An 18,356-nucleotide genomic window follows, 5' to 3' on the forward strand; every position below is an offset into this window, starting at 1 on the left:
ACAGATCACAATTAGCTTGTGGCTGCTGTGACTGGCTGACTGTCCTCTGCGTCACTGTCTTTCTGTCCCATCCTGAGGCCTGTCCCCGTTCTCCTCTCACAGCTTCAATGAGGAAAGCAGCCACTGAGAAGGTTGGAGGTTTACAGGAGACACTGGATCTTTGCTTTGATACAAACTGTGTTTAGTACAATACTGATGAAAGCAGCATGGACTGACTCCAACCCTCTACTGACCTCAGAGTCTCCAGTCCACAGTCTGGACTCTGCACAAGATCAGACAGATCCTTCACTCCTGAATCCTGCAGGTCCCAGTTTCCACTCAGGTCCAGGTGTCTCAGATGGGAGGGGTTGGACTTCAGAGCTGAGGCCAGAGAAGCACAGCTGGTCTTTGACAAACTGCAGAAACTCAACCTGAATAAAGAATAAAAGATGTGAGTTTAGGAGACAAAGTTCCTGCTTGAAAGCGTTGAGTGTTTCATCATCTGTTCAGAGCTAAAGAAGGTTGAGAATGTACAAGTTTGGAAAATGGAAACTCCAAACACCTGAACCAACAGGATGTAGCTTAAAAACAGTCAGATACTAAAAGTCAAACACAGCTCTCATTAATATTAATGACAACATGCTGCTGCTTCAATAAAGACATAGTGACTTCAGCTCTTAAACTCTTCCAGCTCCACCAGTGGCTCCATCTATACAAACTCATGTTGTTGACATTTGTTTCAGATTCTACTAAAGATCCTAAAGTTTTGACAGAGAACAAACATGTCAGGCTGAAGTTTGGAGGAAAGTCAACAAATGATTGAGACAAAATGGAAAAGATTTTCACTTCATGTAACGGTGACGACATTTAACAAACATGCTGAGTTTGCTCTGAATATCTGAGTCACTTTGACTTTAGTCTCATCACTTTCTAGTCGTGTTGGAAGAAGAAAATACTGAATATATATTTGTTGATGTGAGTGTGGAAAAAACTTGGATGTGATTTCAAGAGTGAAGCTTTTTTCTTGTTAAATGAAGCTTTGAAATCTGTAGCTCAACATTGCTCTGCCACAGTCAGTGGACTAAACCACAGAAGAAGAAAACAGACTTTACCATGAAGATCCTCAGTGTGGATCAGTATAATATCAGTGTGATGTCTGCACTTTACTGTCAGCACAACGTTCACATCATATTCATCTCAGCACACAAGTAAACAATGGAGTCTGACCTCAGAGTCTCCAGTCCACAGTCTGGACTCTGCAGAAAACCACACAGATCCTTCACTCCTGAATCCTGCAGGTTGTTTTTACTCAGGTCCAGGTGTCTCAGATGGGAGGGGTTGGACTTCAGAGCTGAGGCCAGAGAAGCACAGCTGATCTCTGACAACCTGCAGGAACTCAACCTGAATAAAGAATAAAAGATGTGAGTTTAGGAGACAAAGTTCCTGCTTGAAAGCGTTGAGTGTTTCATCATCTGTTCAGAGCTGAAGAAGGTTGAGAATGTACAAGTTTGGAAAATGGAAACTCCAAACACCTGAACCAACAGGATGCAGCTTCAGTCAGATACTAAAAGTCAAACACAGCTCTCATTAACTTCAGTCACTATAAACATCACAGATCATAAAGCAAAGAGTGAAGAAACATTTCTTTCTGTCTTAATGTGGAATATTTGCTTTGTATGTGAAGAAATATAAAAGTCAACTGAAGGTGAAGATGAAATTGTTCCAAAGTAAAGAGTCAATTAGCAAGTGTTGGATTTTGAATCTTCATTCAATGAGTTTGAAATATGAAGCTGAACAAGATGCTCAGTGTGGATCAGCATCAAATCTCTGAGCTCAAATCTCCTTCAAAAAGTCCCACATTCACACTCAGGTTTAACAGTTTGGAAGAAAGTTTTCAAAGTGTTCACTAAGGTTTCAAATGAAATCTTTCATATTGTGTGAAATAATAGTTTGAGCCTTTGATGTTTTGAGTGTGACTGAAGTTTGTGTTGAGAGTTTGAGAAGCTGCAGACATTCAGCACATGTGCAGTGTGTTGAATGAGACATTTCATCACATTCCAGTCATGTGTCTTTGGTCCAAAGCAAGTTCAGCTTCATCCAACACTCTCTGCTCACACATTTGAATCTGCTGTTCCAGCATTGCATTCTGGGATTCCTGGCCCCACATTCCTGGTGGCTATCAGCTTTGGGGGGGGTCTGTGTCCCACAGTTTGTGTCCCTGTGACAAAGACACAGTGGGACGTTGACACCCAGTGGGCTCAGTGATTGGTCGGCTGTGTGGAGCTGAGAAAGGAGCCAGGGTTTGAACTTCTCTCTCTGCTCTGTTTTCATTAGTTCCACAAATATTTGTGTCCCTGTTCAGCTCAGCAGCTGAGTGTAGCTCTATGAATGTCTTCAGGAGACACTGTGTGAAAATGTCCTCTCCGTATTTAAACCATGGTGACGTGTCCTCTCTGTGACAGCAGGCTTTTCACTGTGCCTGTGAGTGAGGCCATTGGGAGCAGCTATGAACACTTGTGCCTTCAGACCTGCTCACACGTGTTGTACAGATCAGTTCTTGTCAAACATCCTGATCTCAATGAGACTTTGTGAATAACACAAGCTCAACTCAGTCAAACTGCTGACACTGTCAATGTGGACTGTAAGAGTCAGAATCCAAATCATTTTCAAAGCTTTAAAAATCACTTTGAAAATCAGAGTCAGCACTTTCACAACTTCCTTTCAACCATTTCACACTTTGAATGTTAGAAATTCTGAAGGAGATTTGACCTAATAAATACTGAATAAAGCACAACTTTCACATCATATTCATCTCAGCACACAAGGAAACAATGGAGTCTGACCTCAGAGTCTCCAGTCCACAGTCTGGACTCTGCAGAAAACCACACAGATCCTTCAGTCCTGAATCCTGCAGGTCGTTTTCACCCAGGTCCAGGTGTCTCAGATGGGAGGGGTTGGACTTCAGAGCTGAGGCCAGAGAAGCACAGCTGATCTCTGACAAACTGCAGGAACTCAAACTGAATAAAGAATAAAAGATGTGAGTTTAGGAGACAAAGTTCCTGCTTGAAAGCGTTGAGTGTTTCATCATCTGTTCAGAGCTGAAGAAGGTTGAGAATGTACAAGTTTGGAAAATGGAAACTCCAAACACCTGAACCAACAGGATGCAGCTTAAAAACAGTCAGATACTAAAAGTCAAACACAGCTCTCATTAATATTAATGACAACATGCTGCTGCTTCAATAAAGACATAGTGACTTCAGCTCTTAAACTCTTCCAGCTCCACCAGTGGCTCCATCTATACAAACTCATGTTGTTGACATTTGTTTCAGATTCTACTAAAGATCCTAAAGTTTTGACAGAGAACAAACATGTCAGGCTGAAGTTTGGAGGAAAGTCAACAAATGATTGAGACAAAATGGAAAAGATTTTCACTTCATGTAACGGTGACGACATTTAACAAACATGTTGAGTTTGCTCTGAATACAGCTCTGGAAAAAATGAAGAGACCACTGCAAAATGATCAGTTTCTCTGTTGTTACTATTTATAGGTATGTGTTTGAGTAAAAAGAACATTTTTGTTTTATTCTATAAACTACTGACAACATTTCTCCCAAATTCCAAATAAAAATATTATCATTTAGAGCATTTATTTGCAGAAAATGACAAATGGTCAAAATAACAAAAAAGATGCAGTGTTCTCAAACCTCACATAATGCAAAGAAAACAAGTTCATATTCATTTTTAAACAACACAATACTAATGTTTTAAGTTAGGAAGAGTTCAGAAATCAATATTTGGTGGAATAATCCCGATTTTCAATCACATCTTTCAAGCATCTTGCCATGCTCTCCACCAGTCTTTCACGTTGCTGTTGTGTGACTTTATGCCACTCCTGATGCAAAAATTCAAGCAGCTCAGGTATATTTGATGGCTTGTGACCATCCATCCTCCTCTTGATCACATTCCAGAGGTTTTCAATGGTGTTCAGGTCTGGAGATTGGGCTGGTCCTTCATCCACACCTTGATTGACCAAGCTGTGTGGCATGGAGCATTGTCCACCTGGAAAACAACAATCCTCAGAGTTGGGGAACATTGTCAGAGCAGAAGGAAGCAAGTTTTCTTCCAAGATAACCTTGTACGTAGCTTGATTCATGCGTCCTTCGCAAAGACGAATCTGCCCGATTACAGCCTTGCTGAAGCACATCACCCATCCTCCACCAAATTTCACAGTGGGTGCGAGACACTGTGGCTTGTAGGCCTCTCCAGGTCTCCGTCTAACCATTAGATGACCAGGTATTGGGCAAAGCTGAAAATTGGACTCATCAGAGAGGATGACCTTACTCCAGTCCTCTATGGTCCAATCCTTATGGTCTTTTGCAAACCTCAGCCTGGCTCTTCTTTGCTTCTCATTGATGAAGGGCTTATTTCTAGCTTTACACGACTTGAGCCCTGCCCCTAGAAGCTTGTTTCGAGCCGTTCTCACCGTGCACTTCACCCCAGCTGCCATTTGCCATTCTTTTTGTAGGTTACTTGATGTCATCCTACGGTTGCTGAGTGACATTAGAATGAGTTGATGGTCATCCTGGTCAGTGGAGAGTCGTTTCACCCTCTGCCAGTCTGTAGCTTTGTTGTCCCCAGTGTCTGCTGCTTGACCTTGTTCTTATGAACAGCCATCTTAGAAATTTAAAGGATGGAAGCAACCTGACGCTCACTGTATCCCTCTGCCAGTAAAGCCAGAATTTTCCTCTTTTTTCTCTCTTTTCCTCAAACAAAACTTTTCTTTTCAACTGTTTTGGCATGGTCAATAGTTATTTTTTTGATTGCTATTACTTTTGAGGTACTACCAGCACTGTTTGTGCCATCCATCCAGTCCTATTGCAAGAGCATAGTGATGACCACAGCAGTGGGTTTTATACTTTTCCTCATTAAATAGGATTTGGTTCAGGTGATCACCTAATCAGTACCTCATTAAGTAGACTGAGGTGTGCTTGTGTTGGAATTCAACATACACAGGAATGGAATGGCTGTCATACCTGTAGAGATATTGATTTCAGAAGAATTTGCAGTGGTCTCTCATTTTTTTCCAGAGCTGTATCTGAGTCACTTTGACTTTAGTCTCATCACTTTCTAGTCGTGTTGGAAGAAGAAAATACTGAATATATATTTGTTGATGTGAGTGTGGAAAAAACTTGGATGTGATTTAAAGAGTGAAGCTTTTTTCTTGTTAAATGAAGCTTTGAAATCTGTAGCTCAACATTGCTCTGCCACAGTCAGTGGACTAAACCACAGAAGAAGAAAACAGACTTTACCATGAAGATCCTCAGTGTGGATCAGTATAATATCAGTGTGATGTCTGCACTTTACTGTCAGCACAACTTTCACATCATATTCATCTCAGCACACAAGTAAACAATGGAGTCTGACCTCAGAGTCTCCAGTCCACAGTCTGGACTCTGCAGAAAACCACACAGATGATTCACTCCTGAATCCTGCAGGTTGTTTCCACTCAGGTCCAGGTGTCTCAGATGGGAGGGGTTGGACTTCAGAGCTGAGGCCAGAGAAGCACAGCTGATCTCTGACAAACTGCAGAGACTGAAACTGAATAAAGAATAAAAGATGTGAGTTTAGGAGACAAAGTTCCTGCTTGAAAGCGTTGAGTGTTTCATCATCTGTTCAGAGCTGAAGAAGGTTGAGAATGTACAAGTTTGGAAAATGGAAACTCCAAACACCTGAACCAACAGGATGCAGCTTAAAAACAGCCAGATACTAAAAGTCAAACACAGCTCTCATTAACTTCAGTCACTATAAACATCACAGATCATAAAGCAAAGAGTGAAGAAACATTTCTTTCTGTCTTAATGTGGAATATTTGCTTTGTATGTGAAGAAATATAAAAGTCAACTGAAGGTGAAGATGAAATTGTTCCAAAGTAAAGAGTCAATTAGCAAGTGTTGGATTTTGAATCTTCATTCAATGAGTTTGAAATATGAAGCTGAACAAGATGCTCAGTGTGGATCAGCATCAAATCTCTGAGCTCAAATCTCCTTCAAAAAGTCCCACATTCACACTCAGGTTTAACAGTTTGGAAGAAAGTTTTCAAAGTGTTCACTAAGGTTTCAAATGAAATCTTTCATATTGTGTGAAATAATAGTTTGAGCCTTTGATGTTTTGAGTGTGACTGAAGTTTGTGTTGAGAGTTTGAGAAGCTGCAGACATTCAGCACATGTGCAGTGTGTTGAATGAGACATTTCATCACATTCCAGTCATGTGTCTTTGGTCCAAAGCAAGTTTATCTTCATCCAACACTCTCTGCTCACACATTTGAATCTGCTGTTCCAGCATTGCATTCTGGGATTCCTGGCCCCACCTTCCTGGTGGCTGTCAGCTTAGGGGGGGTCTGTGTCCCACAGTTTGTGTCCCTGTGACAAAGACACAGTGGGACGTTGACACCCAGTGGGCTCAGTGATTGGTCGGCTGTGTGGAGCTGAGAAAGGAGCCAGGGTTTGAACTTCTCTCTCTGCTCTGTTTTCATTGCTTCCACAAATATTTGTGTCCCTGTTCAGCTCAGCAGCTGAGTGTAGCTCAATGAATGTCTTCAGGAGACACTGTGTGAAAATGTCCTCTCCATATTTAAACCATGGTGACGTGTCCTCTCTGTGACAGCAGGCTTTTCACTGTGCCTGTGAGTGAGGCCATTGGGAGCAGCTATGAACACTTGTGCCTTCAGACCTGCTCACACGTGTTGTACAGATCAGTTCTTGTCAAACATCCTGATCTCAATGAGACTTTGTGAATAACACAAGCTCAACTCAGTCAAACTGCTGACACTGTCAATGTGGACTGTAAGAGTCAGAATCCAAATCATTTTCAAAGCTTTAAAAATCACTTTGAAAATCAGAGTCAGCACTTTCACAACTTCCTTTCAACCATTTCACACTTTGAATGTTAGAAATTCTGAAGGAGATTTGACCTAATAAATACTGAATAAAGCACAACTTTCACATCATATTCATTTCAGCACACAAGTAAACAATGGAGTCTGACCTCAGAGTCTCCAGTCCACAGTCTGGACTCTGCAGAAAACCACACAGATGATTCACTCCTGAATCCTGCAGGTTGTTTCCACTCAGGTCCAGGTGTCTCAGATGGGAGGGGTTGGACTTCAGAGCTGAGGCCAGAGAAGCACAGCTGATCTCTGACAACCTGAAGAAACTCAAACTGAATAAAGAATAAAAGATGTGAGTTTAGGAGACAAAGTTCCTGCTTGAAAGCGTTGAGTGTTTCATCATCTGTTCAGAGCTGAAGAAGGTTGAGAATGTACAAGTTTGGAAAATGGAAACTCCAAACACCTGAACCAACAGGATGCAGCTTAAAAACAGTCAGATCCTAAAAGTCAAACACAGCTCTCATTAATATTAATGACAACATGCTGCTGCTTCAATAAAGACATAGTGACTTCAGCTCTTAAACTCTTCCAGCTCCACCAGTGGCTCCATCTATACAAACTCATGTTGTTGACATTTGTTTCAGATTCTACTAAAGATCCTAAAGTTTTGACAGAGAACAAACATGTCAGGCTGAAGTTTGGAGGAAAGTCAACAAATGATTGAGACAAAATGGAAAAGATTTTCACTTCATGTAACGGTGACGACATTTAACAAACATGCTGAATTTGCTCTGAATATCTGAGTCACTTTGACTTTAGTCTCATCACTTTCTAGTCGTGTTGGAAGAAGAAAATACTGAATATATATTTGTTGATGTGAGTGTGGAAAAAACTTGGATGTGATTTAAAGAGTGAAGCTTTTTTCTTGTTAAATGAAGCTTTGAAATCTGTAGCTCACATTGCTCTGCCACAGTCAGTGGACTAAACCACAGAAGAAGAAAACAGACTTTACCATGAAGATCCTCAGTGTGGATCAGTATAATATCAGTGTGATGTCTGCACTTTACTGTCAGCACAACTTTCACATCATATTCATCTCAGCACACAAGTAAACAATGGAGTCTGACCTCAGAGTCTCCAGTCCACAGTCTGGACTCTGCAGAAAACCACACAGATCCTTCACTCCTGAATCCTGCAGGTTCCAGTTTCCACTCAGGTCCAGGTGTCTCAGATGGGAGGGGTTGGACTTCAGAGCTGAGACCAGAGAAGTACAGCTGATCTCTGACAAACTGCAGAGACTCAACCTGAATAAAGAATAAAAGATGTGAGTTTAGGAGACAAAGTTCCTGCTTGAAAGCGTTGAGTGTTTCATCATCTGTTCAGAGCTGAAGAAGGTTGAGAATGTACAAGTTTGGAAAATGGAAACTCCAAACACCTGAACCAACAGGATGCAGCTTAAAAACAGTCAGATGCTAAAAGTCAAACACAGCTCTCATTAACTTCAGTCACTATAAACATCACAGATCATAAAGCAAAGAGTGAAGAAACATTTCTTTCTGTCTTAATGTGGAATATTTGCTTTGTATGTGAAGAAATATAAAAGTCAACTGAAGGTGAAGATGAAATTGTTCCAAAGTAAAGAGTCAATTAGCAAGTGTTGGATTTTGAATCTTCATTCAATGAGTTTGAAATATGAAGCTGAACAAGATGCTCAGTGTGGATCAGCATCAAATCTCTGAGCTCAAATCTCCTTCAAAAAGTCCCACATTCACACTCAGGTTTAACAGTTTGGAAGAAAGTTTTCAAAGTGTTCACTAAGGTTTCAAATGAAATCTTTCATATTGTGTGAAATCATAGTTTGAGCCTTTGATGTTTTGAGTGTGACTGAAGTTTGTGTTGAGAGTTTGAGAAGCTGCAGACATTCAGCACATGTGCAGTGTGTTGAATGAGACATTTCATCACATTCCAGTCATGTGTCTTTGGTCCAAAGCAAGTTCAGCTTCATCCAACACTCTCTGCTCACACATTTGAATCTGCTGTTCCAGCACTGCATTCTGGGATTCCTGGCCCCACCTTCCTGGTGGCTGTCAGCTTAGGGGGGGTCTGTGTCCCACAATTTGTGTCGGTGTGACAAAGACACAGTGGGACGTTGACACCCAGTGGGCTCAGTGATTGGTCGGCTGTGTGGAGCTGAGAAAGGAGCCAGGGTTTGAACTTCTCTCTCTGCTCTGTTTTCATTGGTTCCACAAATATTTGTGTCCCTGTTCAGCACAGCAGCTGAGTGTAGCTCTATGAATGTCTTCAGGAGACACTGTGTGAAAATGTCCTCTCCATATTTAAACCATGGTGACGTGTCCTCTCTGTGACAGCAGGCTTTTCACTGTGCCTGTGAGTGAGGCCATTGGGAGCAGCTATGAACACTTGTACCTTCAGATCTGCTCACACGTGTTGTACAGATCAGTTCTTGTCAAACATCCTGATCTCAATGAGACTTTGTGAATAACACAAGCTCAACTCAGTCAAACTGCTGACACTGTCAATGTGGACTGTAAGAGTCAGAATCCAAATCATTTTCAAAGCTTTAAAAATCACTTTGAAAATCAGAGTCAGCACTTTCACAACTTCCTTTCAACCATTTCACACTTTGAATGTTAGAAATCCTGAAGGAGATTTGACCTAATAAATACTGAATAAAGCACAACTTTCACATCATATTCATCTCAGCACACAAGGAAACAATGGAGTCTGACCTCAGAGTCTCCAGTCCACAGTCTGGACTCTGCAGAAAACCACACAGATGATTCACTCCTGAATCCTGCAGGTCGTTTCCTCTCAGGTCCAGGTGTCTCAGATGGGAGGGGTTGGACTTCAGAGCTGAGGCCAGAGAAGCACAGCTGATCTCTGACAATCTGCAGGAACTCAATCTGAATAAAGAATAAATCCTGTGGATAAAAATCATTTCTAATCCAATCAGATATGTCCTAATCAATGAGCTTTCACTAACATGAGTCACCACAACAGACAAAGTTCCTGCTTGAAAGTGTTGAGTGTTTCATCATCTGTTCAGAGCTGAAGAAGGTTGAGAATGTACAAGTTTGGAAAATGGAAACTCCAAACACCTGAACCAACAGGATGCAGCTTAAAAACAGTCAGATACTAAAAGTCAAACACAGCTCTCATTAACTTCAGTCACTATAAACATCACAGATCATAAAGCAAAGAGTGAAGAAACATTTCTTTCTGTCTCTCAGTCTGACCTCAGAGTCTCCAGTCCACAGTGTGGACTCTCCAGAAAACCACACAGCAGCTTCACTCCTGAATCCTGCAGGTTATTGTTCCTCAGGTCCAGGTCTCTCAGATGGGAGGGGTTGGACTTCAGAGCTGAGGCCAGAGAAGCACAGCTGATCTCTGACAATCTGCAGGAACTCAATCTGAATAAAGAATAAATCATGTGGATAAAAATCATTTCTAATCCAATCAGATATGTCCTAATCAATGAGCTTTCACTAACATGAGTCACCACAACATTCATACAACTATTCATGTCAACACAGATTCATAACATGCTGCTGACCTCAGTCAAGTCTGGAATTAGAAGATAAAGATCAAATCAGACATGTTGGACTAAAAACTGACTTTGATTCACCACTGAAATGGATCAAACTTCAAATGTTCAGTCCTGATCCAGGAAAAATGTCTTGCTTGGTGATCACATGACCCAAATACAAAAGAAAAGCTAGAAATAATTTACAATTGATAACATCAGACCAAGGATATAATGTAGATAAGTACAATAATTATTTTTAAGTTTCTGATTAATCACCACATCAGTCACAAATTATTATGACAGTGTGATGCATGTTAAAAAAGTAAGAGTGAATTAACTCTTTCAGCTTCCAAAGCAGGAAGGAGAAAAGCAGTTAACTTCTTATAGGCTCAGTCTGACTGAGATGTTCATTTATAATCATATGAAATCTTTAAGTGTGTGGACAGTTTTTCTAACAGACATCAGAGGGTTTAGTTTTAATCAACAATTCTCATCACAAAGTTATTCTGAGCTGCAGTGAGAGCATGTTGTGATAGAATCTTCCCACAGTGAGGACTCTACCCCTGTTTTAAACTTTTATTGTTGTATTCAGTTGGTGCTATCTAGGTTATTTCAATATTGTAGAATAAAGGCTATCATTTGTACTTACCTGAGTGCTTTTGTTCTTTCAGGCCTGTTAGTTCTCAACACTTCCTGTCTTAATTATCTAGGTTTAAATCAATTTGTTTGAATGCATGTCTGCTGCTCTTCCTTTTTGAACGTTTTAGTTATGTGTGTCACCACTCAGTATCAGTAAGTTATATTACTTTGAGCTTTATAATTTTAACTCCTCACACCTCTCTACACTCTGAGTTGGGTCACATAAAGTGAAATGAAGTGAAACTGAAGGAATAATTCTTAGTCTGAGATAAGAAAAAGTCACAATATGGAACAAAAATTATTTCAAATCTCATTCATTCATTCATTCATTCAAGATATATGGATTCAAGTTCTAGATGAAGACAAACCAGGTTCAGTTGTGGATTAAAGATATAAGATCTACAACAGTAACAGACAGTGAACTGACCTCAGAGTCTCCAGTCTACAGTGTGGACTCTCCAGAAAACCACACAGCAGCTTCACTCCTGAATCCTGCAGCTTGTTGACACTCAGGTCCAGGTGTCTCAGATGGGAGGGGTTGGACTTCAGAGCTGAGGCCAGAGAAGCACAGCTGATCTCTGACAATCTGCAGGAACTCAATCTGAATAAAGAATAAATCATGTGGATAAAAATCATTTCTAATCCAATCAGATATGTCCTAATCAATGAGCTTTCACTAACATGAGTAGAGGGACTTTGTCCTTCTCTTATTGTGGATCATCATAATGTCAGCCTTCTACACACATCATCCAAATGTCACCACAACATTCATACAACTGTTCATGTCAACACAGATTCATAACGTGCTGCTGAGTTCAGTCAAGTCTGGAATTAGAAGATAAAGATCAAATCAGACATGTTGGACTCAAATCCTCTTCATCATTGAAGGTTTTACATGACCTTCTTCTTCCTGAACTTTGTGTCATTAAACAACATTAAAGGACAAATTCACATTTCTTGACTTCAACCAACAGTCAACTGTCACACATTGATTTAAATAGTCTTTGGTGGCAGTCGTCCTTCCTGTGGTCCACACTGACTGTGAAGTGGTCTCCTCCTAACACAACTACACTGTAAGAAATGACTTCATGAGTTCAGCTGTAGCTGAATGAAGCTGAAGGTGTGTGTTTCCTGATTCTACTCTCCTCTACACCAGGAGAGAAAACACCTGGTTCTGACTTATTTAACACAAAATATGGAAAGACTTTAAAGGAGCAGTGTGGAGGATTTATGGGGATCTATTGGCAGAAATGGAAGATAATATTCATAATTATGTTTCAAGTAGAGTTTAATCATCTGAAAAGTGAATTTGTGAAAACAAAAGACTCAATATAACATGAATAAATGAACAAATGAATGTAAAATGTAACAGTTACTAATAAACAGAAAAACTTAACAGCAATAATCACAACCAACTGAAAAATCTACATTTGACAAACGCAACATTTAAAACATCTCCAGAAAAACACACAGCTGACCTAAAGATTATAAAACTATTATGAGAATAATGAGAATCATTTCATACTGTGTATATTTGAAAAAACTAAACTACTAATCTGCACTGACTGATAATGTTAAAGATCATGTCTGGACTTACACAGCCTTTCTGCAGTTCCACACAGCTGGGATCAGTCTCTGTCGTCCCTCCACTGATGTGTTGTACTTCTTCAGGTCCAACTCATCCAGAACCTCCTCTGACATCTGCAGAACGTAGGCCAGAGCTGAACAGTGGATCTCAGAGAGTCTCTTCTCTGATCTGTTCTCTGATTTCAGGAACTCTTGGATCTCCTGATGTACTGAGCGGTCGTTCATCTCCATCAGACAGAGGAAGATGTTGATGTTTCTGTCAGGAGAGATATCATCTGTGTTCATCTCCTTCAGGTTGTTGATGGCTGTCTGGATGATTTCTGGTCTGTTCTCTGTCTGTCCCAGAAGGCCTCCTAAGAGTCTCTGGTTGGACTCCAGAGACAGGCCATGAAGGAAGCGAACAAACAAGTCCAGGTGGCCACTTTTACTTTCGAGGGATTTATCCATGGCTTCACTGAGGAGGACATCGAGTGATGGGTAGCTGCTATTGTTATTTCCAAAATACTCAGTGTTCCAGCTAAAAGGTTGTGAATCCCAGTCTTCGTAGTCTTGTCCCAGGAAAGTCCCCAGCTCTTCCGTCTTCCTCTCTGTGTAACAGTGGAACATGTAGACTGCAGCCAGAAACTCCTGAATGCTCAGATGAACAAAGCAGTAGACTGTTTCCTGGAAGATCACATTCTCTCTTTTAAAGATCTCTGTACAAACTCCTGAGTAAACCAAGGCCTCTGTGACATCAAGGCCACACTGCTCCAGGTCTTCTTGGTAGAACAAGATGTTTCCTTTCTCCAGATGTTCAAACGCCAGCCTCCCCAGCTTCAGAAGAACTTCCCTGTCAGCCTCCGTCAGCTCCTGTGGACTCGTCTCATGTCCCTCATCATACTTGTGCTTCTTCCTCTTTGTCTGAACCAGCAGGAAGTGTGAGTACAGGTCAGTCAGGGTCTTGGGCAGCTCTCCTCTCTGCTCTGTGGTCAACATGTGCTCCAGAACTGTAGCAGAGATCCAGCAGAAGACTGGGATCTGACACATGATGTGGAGGCTCCTGGATGTCTTGATGTGTGAGATGATTCTTCTGGACAGCTCTTCATCACTGGATCTCCTCCTGAAGTACTCCTCCTTCTGGGCGTCAGTGAAGCCTCGTACTTCTGTTACCATGTCAACACATGCAGGGGGGATCTGATTGGCTGCCGCAGGTCGGGAAGTTATCCAGACCAGAGCCGAGGGAAGCAGATTCCCCTGGATGAGGTTTGTCAGCAGCATGTTGACAGATGTCTTCTGTGAGACATCAGACACGACCTCCCTGTTACTGAAATCCAGTGAAAGTCTGCTTTCATCCAGGCCGTCAAAGATGAACAACACTTTACAGACAGCGAGCTTCTCTGCTGTGAGCTTCTTTAATGTTGGATGGAAAACGTGGAGCAGCCTGAGAAGACTGTACTGCTCATCTTTGATCAGGTTCAGCTCCCTGAACGAAAGCAGAACCAGCAGACTCACGTCTTGGTTTTCAGAGCCCTCTGCCCAGTCCAGAGTGAACTTCTGCACTGAGAAGGTTTTTCCAACGCCAGCGACGCCGTTCGTCAGAATGACTCTGATGCGTCTCTGTTGGTCAGGTAAGGCTTTAAAGATGTCGTGGCACTTGATTGGAGTGTCATGGAGGGTCTCCATCTTGGAAGCTGTCTCCAGCTGCCTCACCTCATGTTGGGTATTAACCTCTTCACTCTGTCCCTCTGTGATGTAGAGCTCAGTGTAGATCCTGTTGAGGAGGGTTTCACTTCCTGTTCCACCAGTTCCTTCAGTCACACGTTCACATCTCCTCCTCAGACTGATCTTATGTTCATCTAAAACCTCCTGCAGACCACTATCTGCTGAAAATCTGCTGACACAGAAGAAATAATGTCAGACTAAAGAAAGAGAATCTGAGAATCTGCTCATTTCTTTCATCAGCTGCATAAAAACTAAAGACAAGCAAAGAAAAGCTTTTTCATTTTGTGGTATTTCTAATCATCTTAAATGCCAAAGCTGTATGATTGAACAAATGACTGTGTATTAAATCACAGGTCCTGTTTTCAGAGATGATGACATGAGCAGACAGATGTACAGTCTTACTTTGTACAGTGCTGCTCTGACTGACTGTCTGCAGTCCAGCTCTTGTTCTGGATCTTTGAACTTACTGAGATACTCTTGGATGTTTTGGGTGGATTACTGTGAGATTGTTGGGATTCTTTCAGTCTCTGATAATGTATTTTATCTTGATGATGTATTGAGTCCTGTCAGCTCATTGTCATGTTGGCCATTTAACTCATGAAGACCCTGTAGGGTCAAAGAGTTTCCTTTTTCAGTCTGATCAAACTTTTTTGGGAGCTACAATCCAGTGTGAGGACATTCTGCTCCTTTCCAACACTCATTAAATCCCAGAAACCTGACAACAAATGATTTTAGCAGCACGACCTGTGCTGAGACTAAATGTTCTGTTGATTGTTGTGAACAAATATCCAGATTTGGTTCACAATGTGTAGAAGCTGTTAAAGGCTCAGACATGTAAATCATTAAAGTGGAACCTCCAACATGGAGACACTGTGTTTCTTCTTTGTCCTTCTTTTCATTGACAGGTCTACAGACTCTGGAAGTGGCAATCAGGCTCGTGTTCATACACCAACTCTCACAATGACTGAGACTGATAAAACAGTAACATGAGAAAGCTCTGCTTTATAAATCTGATGAAAAGAGTGTGTGTGCATATTTCTGTCTTTGTGTGGACACAGAGTTTTATGGATCTGGCCCCTGGTGTCTCCCTGTTTCCTTCAAATGTGTCTGAGAACTGAATCATCCTCAGGTCAGTTTACACTAGAAACAGTTTCTTACTTTGTATCTGAGGGTCCAGGTTCATTACTGAAGTCTGGAGGATTAAAGCCTTTGTACCTTGCTCTCTTCATAGGCGGACAGCTGGATCCTGGGGACTCTGCTCTCAGTCTGTGGTCCTGACCTCTGAAAACACAAAGATTTCCTGGCTCAGAGGAATCAGATCTATCAGGCTGTGATACACATTCTGTGTGGGTTTGACTCTGGGATTTATTGGTAATAAGAAAAATATGGAAAATCACTGAAAGTAAAAATGTTCTTTAATCAGATCATTTCAAAAGAAACAAGCAGCCTCAGCAGTCAGTATTAATACACTGATGAGCCAGAAGAACCAGGAAGAACAGATTTTCTGTCGACACTACAGCAGCTGTTACAGGCAGAGACGACAACTGCAGGACCTCAACACACTAAACACTGTTATAGCCCAAAGTTTGGAGGTTCACAGGTTTGTAGCAGTTCTCTTACTTTGTGTCTGAGGGTCCAGGTTCATTACTGAACTTTGGAGGATTTCTCTCTTTGGACCAGTCACTCTTCATAGACAGACAGCTGGATCCTGGACACTCTGCTCTGTCCTCTTCTTCCTCCACACAAACACTCATCTTCTGGACTTCAGTCAGTCTGAGAAGGAAACCAGTAAAACACACTGTGAGCTCAGATACACAAAGAATCAGGACACACAAGTCTGATCAAGAGTCACATGCAAGACTGAGAGAACAGGAGGCAGCATCTCTTATAAAGTTAACTGAACATTTAAATAAATAAATAAATAAATAGCTTCCTGAAGTTTTATAAAGTAAATAAAACAAAGTTAATTAAAATTTGCACAGAAATGTGACTCTCAGATCAATTAGTAGTCCCAGTTGAGCAGCACCAGACTGTGGTGTTAAAAGCAGAGTTGTTCAGCGTGCTGTCTGACGGCTTCTCTTGCTCTCATAAATTGCAGAGACTTCACTGAAGACTTCAGTCTGTCCATCTGCAATAAGAGTTTGATAAAAAGAGAGAGAAAGTGGGGCCACATGCTGACATATGCTCAACTCATCATGCTTAATTTATTACAGCATGTGTGAAGCTTGTAGGAGATTTTATTATGTAAATGTTATATTTTAACAACATGTGATAGCAGGGACCCTGTCAAAACTAGGCTACATTACTAATGATTAATGTTACTATAGGAGAGACTATTGATCCCTGAACACTGTGCAGTTCAATAGGCTTTATGATGCAGTTACATTATGTCTTAAGTCTTGAACAGCAACATCCTGCTCCTCTCTACAAGAAAAGGTCAAACTATCACAGACACTATGACAGAAACTATCACAGAAACTATCACAGACACTATCAAAGAAACTATCACAGAAACTATCACAGAAACTATCACAGACACTATCACAGAAACTATCACAGAAACTATCACAGACACTATCAAAGAAACTATCACAGAAACTATCAAAGAAACTATCACAGAAACTATCACAGACACTATCACAGACACTATCACAGACACTATGACAGAAACTATCACAGACAGCTTCAGAACACACTTCATCTAACAATATGTCATTTTCTGCTGCTTCTCTAATGTCTGCGTAGTGCCGGTGCGTATACAGGTGAACTGTCTGTCTATACCATATATACCAATGCACACACAAACACACACACACACATACACACTATTCTCTAGCCATTTCCTCAACGCTTTTTAGATTGTAAAAAGACACGAGTACTGAGCTCTGTGCTCTGAAGGCCTGCAGTAGTTTTCATACTTGCCCTGAACCAAGTTTGTTTGCCGCCATCTTGTTTTCCAGTTGATTTGTAATCCTGCTTTGACTGATTTGGTAAATCATGGTTTGTTGTTGGGAAATATTTGAACACGCTTACAGGGAATGATCATGTCCCTGCAAAAGACCACGTATGAGCATGTTTTGTCCACCACTGAGTCCAAATCATCCCCACAGAACTGTGTGAAAACATCCCAGTCTGTGCAGTTAAAACATCCCTGGAGACAGAGCACAGACTAATCTGTCCAGACCTTTATGTCCAAGATCTTTTTTTTTTTAATTTTAATGACTTTATTGATCCCTCCTGGGGAAATGACTCTCTGCATGTTACCCACACCAAGTGAACGAAACACACACACAAGTATACATATGCACATACACTAGAGACGCTGGGGCAGGGGGCTGCCCAGTGAGGCACCCGGGGAGCTGGGGTGGCGCCTTGCTCAGGGGCACCACAGTCATGGACGCAGAGGCAGGGGAGGCGCGTCTCCTTTACCACAACCAACGACCCTCCGATCTCAGGCCAGTCCAAATCCAAAGCCGCACTCTTAACTTGCTGCACCACGGCTGCCACCTTTTTCTTCTCCCTCTTTAAAACAGTTTTTTATGTGGGCAGCAAATGCACACAGCTGTGGAAGAGATTTATAAGCCCCCTGTATCGACCCATAGCACAGGTCCAGTGTCTTTTCCCACCTGGTTGGACAGGGGACATACTGATAAATGTTTTTAAATGTCTCCATCATTTGTCCTGTAGAAATATCAGCTGCTCCTCCACTGATTGGCTCTTCTTTCCTCTTTCATATCTTTCACACACGATTCAGAGATGAACATTTCCATTCACTGACACACAGATGGACTGAGATCCACTGATTTTATCTGACAGTCTGTTTGTCTGCAGTGTTTCTGTAGAAAATCATTTCATGAAACAAGCTGCAGGTGATTGTTCCACACAAAACAACTCAGACTCAGCTCATTTCTCCTCAATATTATTCCAGGGGCCCTTTTAGTTGGGGCCCCTGGCACTTTCCTGCCTTTTCTATAGTAAAGTCTGAACTATATGAAGCAGCAACAACAAACCAAACCA

General features: G+C 41.5%; 1 protein-coding gene across 1 annotated transcript in view; it reads right to left on the reverse strand.

The window, feature by feature from the left end:
* Positions 1–2,812: 2,812 nt before the first annotated feature.
* LOC121195351 (NACHT, LRR and PYD domains-containing protein 12-like) overlaps positions 2,813–18,356 on the reverse strand; it is a gene marked incomplete at its 3' end in the record, with an annotated part of 33,908 nt that continues 18,364 nt past the window's right edge. The window contains exons 3-10 of the mRNA XM_041058781.1: positions 15,555–15,620; positions 12,649–14,508; positions 11,479–11,652; positions 10,123–10,296; positions 9,616–9,789; positions 7,993–8,169; positions 5,404–5,577; positions 2,813–2,996 (exon numbers count right to left, since the gene is read on the reverse strand). Of these exons, the coding sequence (XP_040914715.1) occupies positions 2,813–2,996; positions 5,404–5,577; positions 7,993–8,169; positions 9,616–9,789; positions 10,123–10,296; positions 11,479–11,652; positions 12,649–14,508; positions 15,555–15,620 (2,983 nt within the window). The remainder of the gene's footprint in view (positions 2,997–5,403; positions 5,578–7,992; positions 8,170–9,615; positions 9,790–10,122; positions 10,297–11,478; positions 11,653–12,648; positions 14,509–15,554; positions 15,621–18,356) is intronic.

The sequence above is a fragment of the Toxotes jaculatrix genome, chromosome 16 (genome assembly GCF_017976425.1).
Source record: "Toxotes jaculatrix isolate fToxJac2 chromosome 16, fToxJac2.pri, whole genome shotgun sequence".
Classification (NCBI taxonomy): domain Eukaryota; kingdom Metazoa; phylum Chordata; class Actinopteri; family Toxotidae; genus Toxotes; species Toxotes jaculatrix.